This window comes from Orcinus orca, chromosome 13, assembly GCF_937001465.1.
Source record: "Orcinus orca chromosome 13, mOrcOrc1.1, whole genome shotgun sequence".
In the NCBI taxonomy this organism is placed as follows: domain Eukaryota; kingdom Metazoa; phylum Chordata; class Mammalia; order Artiodactyla; family Delphinidae; genus Orcinus; species Orcinus orca.
This window is the reverse complement of record NC_064571.1, coordinates 4,602,108-4,612,582: the sequence shown is the minus strand read 5'-3', so window position 1 is coordinate 4,612,582 and position 10,475 is coordinate 4,602,108. Positions and strand designations below refer to the sequence as shown.

The following is a 10,475-nucleotide window of genomic DNA, read 5'->3' as shown; positions in this document are numbered from 1 at the left end:
CTGGCCAGATGTAGAGGAAATAGGAATAGATTCATGGCATGCATCTCAAAATTCTTCCACAAGCAGTCTGTTATCCTGCTTCTTTTGAACAAATAGGCCGTAATAACACGATTCTTTAAAATGAAAAGTTTGATGTGCCACAGAATTTTTCAAAACCGGTTTTTAGAGGCATTCATGGAGCTTGTTCCTCTGCTTATTCTTTTTGTTAATACTGTGGAAAGTTTATGGAGCGCTAGAGCTTCGTGTTTTGAATTACTGTCCAGACATATTCTATGCTGCCGCCTCCTCCTTCCTCTTTTTTTTTTTTTTTTTTTTTTTGCGGTACGCGGGCCTCTCACTGTTGTGGCCTCTCCCGTGGCGGAGCAACAGGCTCCGGACGCGCAGGCTCAGCGGCCATGGCTCACGGGCCTAGTCGCTCCGCGGCATGTGGGATCTTCCCAGACCTGGGCACGAACCCGTGTCCCCTGCATCGGCAGGCGGACTCTCAACCACTGCGCCACCAGAGAAGCCCCTCCTTCCTCTTTTACAGTGACCACATGACACAGTTTTCCAGCACGGTTCTGGTTTCCAGCTGTGGTCTGGTATGATTATTAATAGGTCTCCTGTACTTTCAGAAGTGCCCTGGTTTGGATGAGAATTACCCCGTCATTCATCCTTGAACCGGTCAAGGTGTAGTATTGTGGCCGCCCACTAGGTGTCAGCAGTGTAACCCCCGCCAGAGAACTCAGGGAAAGCATTTCATTACAAAAGTCATATCTAAGCAAATAATTAAGTGTTTTTCAAGAGCTACCTGCAGCCTCGGCCATTCAAAACAAGTGAGGTAGCAGGGGGAGGAGAGAAGGACGGGGTGCAGAACAGGTAGCTCCTTTTCTAGGATCTGGAAAAGAGGGAAGAATTCTCTTCCTGGTTAGAAGGGCTCTAGTGACATCTGGAATGAGCACCGTGGTGCCCTTTTTAATTTTCACTCACAAAGCGAAACCAGTGTGCAGTGAGGTGAGGAAACAGTTTTGAATGAAGAAGTATTTTTGCTTCATAGATTGCTCTTCAAATCACGATCGGATGAAGGTCGCACAGGTAGATCCCTGGGCTTTCTCAAGTCTATTGAATGACTAGATGCATTTGGGCCAGAGGCTGAGTTGCCTGAACACAAATACTTTAAAGGCGATTTTGAAAATATCTATACTCAGAACTCAATGACGTGCTCGGACTCTTCCCGGAATGACCCACGGACTGTGCGTGTTTCACCTGTGACCCAGGTAGATGCTGCCGCTCTCTGGAAACCCTCCTCACTTCAGAAGCACAGCACACAAAGGCACACACAGTGAGAGAAGCCCACAGCATGGGTTTGCAGATGCTTGTGCCTTTCGGTCCTTGGAGTTGGTTGTTCTTCCTGGTGGCCCTCAGGTGTGGTGGAGCATCTTCTGATTTGAATGAATCCACAAATGCCTCTCCCCAGCGTGAGCCTGATGTTCGGTTTGCTGCTGCCGGCTCTGAGCCAGCTGAGACGGTATCTGTTTTCGCACTGGATTATGACTATGTGCAAATTCCTTACGAGGTCACCCTCTGGATCCTCCTAGCATCCCTTGCAAAAATAGGTAAGGCCCCAAACATCTACCTGGTTTGGGGAGTTGTTTTCCACGTGAGATAAGGTGTGTGAAAATGCCTTGGTGATGGTGAATTAAGTGGATTTTAACTCTTGCTGCTGTTACATAAAAAATTCTATTCCTGAGTCAAGGGAAAGTCATAACTGATTTTTGTCAAGCCATTTAATACTTCAGGTTGTGTTTTGAAATTTAAGAACCTACATTTGCGCTCTCGGTTCTTTTGATTTCCTCTCCTTTCAGGGTAACAACCGCGTGACATTATTTGTCATTGAAAAATCTCGAGTTCTATGCTTTAAGAAATACAGAGTAAAATGTGTCGCGCTTGGAATGACGCCCGTTGGAAATTTCTGGAACCATAGAATGATTCTTCTGTAAAATGTGCTTCTTTCATTCTTGGCCATGGAACCATGGGCTTCATCAACGACGCGCATTGTTTATTCTTTAAAAGTGGCATGTGCTCCTTGAAAATTGACAGAAAGCAAGAAGCAAGGCAACCAGAAGCAACGCGTATCACTCAGGGATGGGATATGGTGGGATAGAGATGGTATCTGTCCGTAAAATCTTTGTTTACACCTGAGTCGAATGGAACCAGTGAAGCACCCCTGGTTTCCTCTGTGACATAAAGTGGATTCAAGTTAATAGATGAAATTCGAACCAGGGTTCTTTGTGCCCAAACCAAAGTGATGGTTTCCACTCTGTGACCATTTAATTTCCAAGTTCACCCCCTTGTCTCCTTAGAAACAGCTTATTTCAGAGTGGGAAACTAATACAAATATCTTAATTGTCAAGAATAATGTGTCCTTTGCTTTAGTTATGAACTTTGTTATTTGAGTAGATAAGATTGCCTCATTGAAATAGACCCTACGAATCATGTTAGTGCTTGTTTATATGTTTCCTCTGGAACAGCTGTGAAATATGGGGTGAGCCATGAAATCGGGCAGTTAACTCCTTGGCATCAGGATACTGGGCTCTGTCTTTTCATCTAACTCCCTGCCCGTGGATGTTGGGGGGTGTTGGCATATTCATTAGGTGCCCGTCATAACTGCTGTCCATTTTGAGCTCATAAGATGTGAAGATAAAATGAAATTCTTAGTTTGAAGAACTCTTGTGCAGTTTATCAAATGACTAAATGACACAGAGGGTTGCACATTATTTCTGAGAAGGGCTCAAGTAAAAATGGGTTTCCAAAGAGATGGTATTCTCAGTTCAGAGCTAGGGGTCTAACACCTGTCATGCAACCACATGGACACTGAGAACGTTCAAGTTGGTCTTATGTGATCTTGAGTTTTCCTTTGTCAAAATGCCAGAGATTCTGACCCCACCCACTCCCTTCCTTTTCACAGTAATGGGTGAAGTTGGTCTGGAATCAGGAAACTAGCTGATTCCACTGACTAGCTCTGTCTTTCTTCATCTCAGTTCGTTCATCTGTGAAATTATTGCTGAGATCTCTTTTTGGTAAAAATAAGAATTTTCTAATGGAAAAGAGGCTTCTATTCTATATCAGTGAACATCTCAAGGCACTAAGTATATGTTTTATGTTAGCATAAGACACGGGTTGTCCTTCAGAGGTGTTGGGTGTGCCCAGACTACATCTACAAGTTCAGAGTCCTGTAAGGACCCTATTGTTCATGGAATTGCTGTGTAAACGTTCTTGATGTTCATGTGGTTGCAACTCAACATACTTTAGAAAAAGAAAATAACTGAAGTAGGTTATCAGTTGGATCATGCTTATTCAAGCACAATTTCATATTTACTGGCCTTTAAGAATTCAGATCATTTTTATATTGTACATGAGAAGAAGGTCAAATTTACTGAATATATACTGTGATGCAAGTACTGGTCTTGTAGCTTTATATATGGTAGCTTGTTCACCTAGGGCAAAAAAAATAATAATAATGACATAAAACTTGAACACTTAAGGAAACCGTATCGCTTTTTTAGATTCTATATTATAAATCTTGAATCAAAATATAATTAATAATCGCTAGTGTTCTTTTATTCCGTCATTCTATCAAGACACATTTATTGAGCACCCAGGCAAGGTGTAGGAATGATTGTGGTCCCCAGCTTCAAGGGGGAAGATGGGTGAATCCAGCACTGCCTAACAGGTGCTCAGATAGGGCCATCTTTGACTTTCAGGCTGGACTTTGTCATTCGCGGCCTTTTAAGTTTCAGGCCAGGGAACTAAAACCTCAAAGTGACTGACTCTATTGTCCATTACGGAAGGGGAGAAGAATTTTGAAATGTGAAATTCACATAGCATTTCCCTTAAAGGGCCCTGCTTACAGGTTAAACCCTCTTCCTGCTATCACTGTGTAGATGCAACCTGGCTTCAGGCAGGTGACATTGGATCCATTTCAGGAAACTAGATCCCTGGAAGCAGGACCAGACTCGGGAGACACAGGGCCTGAGAAGATTACACTATGGGCTCTTCCGCCTACTTTACATATTTAAAAAGTTAAGTGTGGTTAAAATGAGCACTAACTGAAGAAGGAGGAGGAGAGAGGAGAAGAAGGAAGCTGTTATTAGGAAATGGACAGAGCAGGACTTTAGAAGGAGGCCTTAAGCTGATCTTGAAGCCAGTGGGCTCTGTGGTTTGGAATAATGTCTCTTGATACTCCATTGTATTAACCTGCCTGCTGATGGTGGATGGAGCAGTTCAAAGCTGTGGTGAGGGAAACCCATGTGTTTTTGGATGGCTGAACCTAAAACTTCCTAAGGAGACATTCCACGGCCCCAACACCTATGGGAGGGAGCCTACGTCCTTAGCCTTGAATTTCAGGCCCTCCATTGCTTGGTCAAAATCAGTACACTTCCAATAGCCAGGACATGGAAACAACCTAAATGTCCATCAACAGAGGAATGGATAAAGAAGATGTGGTACATATATGCAATGGAATATTACTCAGCCGTAAAAAGGAATGAAATCGAGTCATTTGTAGAGACATGGATGGACCTAGAGTCTGTCATACAGAGTGAAGTAAGTCAGAAAGAGAAAAACAAATATCATATATTAATGCATATATGTGGAATCTGAAAAAAATGGTATAGATGATCTTATTTACAAAACAGAAATAGAGACACAGACATAGAGAAAAAATGTACGGATACCAAGGGGGAAGGGGGGTTGGGAGGAATTGGGAGATTGGGATTGATATATATACACCATTGTTATTATGTATAAAATAGGTAACTAATGAGAACCTACTGTATAGCGCAGGGAGCTCTACTCAATGCTCTGTGGTGACCTAAATGGGAAGGAAATCCAAAAAAGAGGGGATATATGTATACGTATAACTGATTCACTTTGCTGTACAGCAGAAACTAACACAGCATTGTAAAGCAACTATACTCCAATAAAATTTGTTTTTAAAAATCAGTACTCTTCCCAATTAAAATTTGCTCTGGCCAGATGAATCTCCTCAGTGAACGTCAAAACTATCTGGCTGGGCCATCCCTGTCTCTCCCCTCTTTTTCCTGGAGTTCTCCCCTCCTAAAATGCCTTCCCTCTGTTGTCCAACTATGTAAGCCCCACTCATTCTCCAAAACCTGTTCAACTTCTCCTTCCCATGCAAGAGCTTCTCTGATGAACAGCTGACCTGTTCATTCATTCATTTATACACTTAAGAAAGATTCTTTGAGCAATTAGACATGCTGTTATGGACAAGACATCTTGCTAAGCGCTTTGGGGAGATATAAGGATGTGTACCATCCTGCCTGAGTTGGAGGAGTTTAGAGATTAGTAGGGGAGAAAAGTCATGGACCAAAAATGGTAGAAAGGGATTGTTGTTGAACAGGTACAGACAAAATGTTACAATAATTCAAAGGAGGACATATTATTCCCTTGGGAAGAGATTGGGGAAAGCTTAGCCTCAAGGATTGAGCAGAGGACCAAAATAAGGTGGAGAGAAGGACAATGCAGGCAACGATAATAATACGTCAAGACAAGAAAGGAGGCCTCCAGGATGAAAAGGCGTGAGCTTGGCTATAAGGTAGGATGCATGAAGACAGTGCAGGGTGTGTGGGATACGGACTCGGGGAGAGCCCCAGGTGGCCTGCTGTGCCTGGATCTCTTGTCATATTTGTTGATATATTCAATATACACTTCTCCGTATACTTATACATTATATTGGCTTTATCTTCTTATTTGTTAAGAACGTTTCTAAAATTTCATCAGTAGCTGGAATTGTAGAAAACATGTTTGGTCCCTCCCCCTCCCAGGACTTACAGTGGGTTGTTCTTGTCACAGGGATGCTTAACAAATATTCTCAGTTTAAATTCCATGAGTTGCTTTGTGTGGAGTCTTAGGTGGGGAATTGAACAATCAGATAACGTGGTGTAGAATAGTCATCTGGCAGCAGGATGTGGAATAGACCGGGAGGGGGAGGGAGAGGGAGGAAATCAGGAAGACACCGCAGTAAGTAGGATGAGAAGTGGGGCGGTCCTCAGTGAAGGCAGTGGCTGCAGGAGTGGACAGAAGGAGACGGACTTCCGGGGCAGCTAGTGGGAGACATAACTGATGAAATAGGTTGCCAATTGCACGAAGGGGCAAAGGTGACGGGGTCCCCATAAGAATGCGACTTGATTTCCTCTCAAGTGGCTGACTGGGTGGCAATGTCATTGGTTAAATAAAGGAAACAAAATAAAGACTTTTCATTTGTATTCATTTGTTTGTGGTGGAGAAGGAAGTGAGGTGAGGTAAGTTTGGAAGAAGCTGGGGTTTACGTCACTGTGATAGACTCTTGCAGGAGCTTCAAAGGTGGGTTTTGCATGAGAGCAGAAGAGTTCCACCGCTCACATCCCTCAGGATGGGGAAAACAGGAGGGCACGGCTGGCTGAGAAGATGCTGGACCCTGCACTGAGCACGGAAAGCACTTCCTCACACCAAGCCGCAGCCACACGTGCAGCTCCTGCTGCAGATGGGTGCTGAGGCTGGGCCCGGAGAGGCCGCCACCTGTGTGGCTTCGAAAGGCCTCTCGCACACCCCTCCCCTGGCGTCCCGGGGGCCAGAGCCGGGTTATTTGCGGACATCTAAACACGGTTCTCCGCTCTCCGCAGGCTTCCACCTCTCCCACCGGCTGCCGGGCCTCATGCCTGAGAGCTGCCTGCTCATCCTGGTGGGGGCCCTGGTGGGCGCCATCATCTTCGGCACCGACCACAAATCGCCTCCAGTCATGGACTCGAGCATCTACTTCCTGTACCTCCTCCCGCCCATCGTCCTGGAGGGCGGGTACTTCATGCCCACCCGGCCCTTCTTCGAAAACATCGGATCCATCCTGTGGTGGGCAGGGCTGGGGGCCCTGATCAATGCCTTCGGCATTGGCCTCTCGCTCTACCTCGTCTGCCAGGTCCAGGCCTTTGGCCTGAGCGACGTCAACCTGCTTCATAACCTGCTGTTTGGGAGCCTGATCTCTGCTGTGGACCCTGTGGCCGTGCTGGCCGTGTTCGAAGAGGCGCGGGTGAATCAGCAGCTGTACATGATGATCTTTGGGGAGGCGCTCCTCAACGACGGCATCAGCGTGGTGAGATGCGGCCCCCCGCCGTTCCCAGGGAGGCAAGGGGCCTGGCGGGTGGAGAAGGCCAGGCAGGCCTGGGCCTCAGCAGGACAGAGATGGGCCAGGGCAGCGTGGCCCCAGGTCTGGCCACCGCCCTTGGGATCTGCACAGTGGCCACGCTTACTCGCTACACTGCTTGCTATCCACTGGCTTCTTTAAAGGAGAAGCAGGAGAGAGGAAGTATGATTCTTTAGCGAATTCGGTGTTTCATTGAGCAAGCAGAAACTGTGGCTAAAGGCTCTTCTGGGTCTAAGGCTCTTCTGGGTTTAAGGCCCTTCTGGGCTTTCGCACTAGGACAAGCAGTACTTGTGTCTTATTTTCTCTCAGTCACGGGACCTCACCCTCCTTCCCTTTATATGCTTTCTTTTTAAGCTCTGTTTTAGATGATGAAGTTAAATAAAAGGTAGGGGTAGGGAGAGAGATGACGGAGGATTTGCACAAATGCATTGGCTTGTGTATCAGTCTCAATTCCGTGACTCCCACGGAGAATGTGACAGAGCAGCTTTGCTTAGGAGTCCTTCCAGAGAGAGGCCAAGAAGCGTTTACAGGCCAGATCAGCGCAGAGCATTGAGGCCCAGAGAAGACTTTGGCTAGAGGCGCTGAACTCTTCCTGATTGGCTGCCGCATTGCCCAGTTTCCTTACATTACTGCAAACCTTCACCAGGAGTTAGTCTATGTGATTTTATATAAATTTTGATGTACTTTTCTTATTCTTACATTTATATCATGTCACATAAGTAATACTAGAATGCATTTTCAGTGTAAAAGACTTAAATAGTACAGAATCATACAGCATAAAACACAAAAGCCTCCGCCTGACCCTCTTCCCTCCCCCTTGGATCCAGTTTGCGTTTCTCTCCCTGTTTTTATCATGGACACATGCATATACGTACGCAGATATAGATGTATTGACACATCATTCTACATAAAGTGGGTGGCATTAAATCACATGTACTGCTTAGATGTAACAAATCTTGGACTTCTTTCTAGGTCTTTTCCACTGTTGCAGAGTATTTCATAGATTACGTTTATAAAGATTTATTTAACCAGTTCTTGATGGGTGAATATTCAGGTGGTTGTCAAGTTTTCACTTTAAAAAACAGTGTTGCGATAAGTATTCTTGTGTCTGCAGGCATCTCTTTTCGTACTTGTGAGTCTTTTTATAGGATATATTCTTGGAAGTGAAATTTTTGGGTTAAAAGTAGGTATACTTAAAAATTTGAGAGATGCTGCTATAATCACCTCCTCTTCATTCAAATGATGAAGGAGGGATTCCCACCAGAAGGTTATAGAGTGACACCGATGCTAAACAGATGAGACTAATGACAAGTGTGTTCGTCACCTATACTCACAGCCCGGGGTAGGAGGCCACCGCACACCATGCCGGGCCACATGGGTGCTGCGCTGGGGAACCGAGTGAGCTATCAGGGACTGCGGGAGGAACTAGTAGAAGGATGGGGTACCTCCTGGTTCCTAGGGGATGATGTGATTGACTTATTAGTTTTTATTTAACAAACTTTCATTTGGTACCTATTGTGTTCTGGGCACAGTGCTAACTGCTTGGGTGGCAATGATGATGAATGAGACGAGGTCCCCTGCTCTCTTTTTTTGTAAATGTTTATTTTATACTGGAACATAGTTGATTAACAATGTTGTATTAGTTTCAGATGTACAGCAAAATGATTCAGTTATGTATATATATGTATCTATTCTTTTTCAGAGTCTTTTTTTTTTTTTTTGCTGCATTGAGTCTTTGTTGCTGTGCGCGGACTGTCTCTAGTTGTGGTGAGCGGGGCCTACTCTTCGTTGCAGTGCACGGGCTTCTCATTGCGGTGGCTTCTCTTGTTGCGGAGCACGGGCTCAGTAGTTGTGGCTCGCGGGCTCAGGAGTTGTAGCCTGCGGGCTCTAGAGTGCAGGCTCAGTAGTTGTGGCACACGAGCTTAGTTGCTCCGCGGCATGTGGAATCTTCCCAGACCAGGGCTCAAACCCGTGTCCCCTGCATTGGCAGGCGGATTCTTAACCACTGCACCACCAGGGAAGCCCATCAAAGTCTTCTGAGTAATTCCACAGGCTGTCAGGGAAGTGGTCCCCAGTACACATGGATATACGAGTACCGTGCCTGGTCCCTTGATAAGGAGGGTAATTGGGCTGGGGGACCTTACCGTGGGGTCAGATTGCAGGGGGAACTTGCAGGAGAGCCATTCAGAACCCTTCTCACTTTACCAAATATATTAAACCTTAATTTTAGTTTTTATGTATACGGCTGCCAAGGTTTTCCAGAAATCTTTATGGGCTTGCATTTCCACACACGGTGTATTAAGTGCATATGTCCTTGTAGCATTGTCAACAAGGGGCATTGCTTTCTTAATGTTTTCCCATCTAATGAGCAAAAAAGGATGACACATGTTTGCTATAATCTGCATGATGATACGAAGCATCTTTTCAAAGATTGTGGATCATTAGTGTTTCTTACGCTATGAATTGGAAGTTCACGTCCTTTCAGGGTTACCAGACTTAAAAAAAAAAAATACAGGTTACCAGTTAAATTTGAATTTCCTATAAACAATGAGTAATTTTTTATCAGCATGTCCCAATTATTGTATGCAAATATCGCTTCTTGTCAATTTTTCTTTGAGACCAGTTGCTGTTTTTTTCTTTTTTAATTGATTTGTAGACTCATTAAATTATCTAAACTTTAAGCTTTAGATAAACTTTAAATTAGCTAAAGTTGAATGTTACATAAAAAGCAAACATTTTCTCCCATTCTGTCACTTAAATTTTTTTAAGTCATGTATCTTCTATCTGTAAAAGTTTTAAATATGTATGTAGTCAAACCGACTAACGTATTCTTTTATTGCCCCGGGTTTCACATTTTGTTTTCCGAGACTGTGCCTAACCAAAGAACATGCACACATGTTTTGTTTTGTTTTTTAATTTTTCTCCCTTTTACAATTAATTATTTAATTCACCTGGCACACAATTTTTTTAGTGTTGTTATTCATAATTTTCTTTATTTTTTCTTTTTAAATTTTAATTTATTTATTTTATTGAAGTACAGTTGATTTACGTTGTGTTAGTTTCTGCTGTACAGCAAAGTGACCTAGTAATACACATATATACATTGTTTTTAAAATTCTTTTCCATTATGGTTTATCCCAGGATATTGAATATCATTCCCTGTGCTATATATCAATAGTAGGACCTTGTTGTTCATCGTGGCACACAATTGTTTTTTTTTTTTTTTTGCGGTGCAGGGGCCTCTCACTGTTGTGAGAGGCTCATGGGCCCAGCCGCTCCGCGGCATGTGGGATCTTCC

At 44.1% G+C, this 10,475-nt stretch overlaps 1 protein-coding gene across 1 annotated transcript in view; it reads left to right on the top strand.

Annotated features, from left to right (window-relative positions):
- Positions 1–1,339: 1,339 nt before the first annotated feature.
- SLC9A4 (solute carrier family 9 member A4) overlaps positions 1,340–10,475 on the top strand; it is a 59,075-nt gene continuing 49,939 nt past the window's right edge. The window contains exons 1-2 of the mRNA XM_049696073.1: positions 1,340–1,595; positions 6,663–7,126. Coding sequence (XP_049552030.1) covers positions 1,340–1,595; positions 6,663–7,126 — 720 coding nt within the window. The remainder of the gene's footprint in view (positions 1,596–6,662; positions 7,127–10,475) is intronic.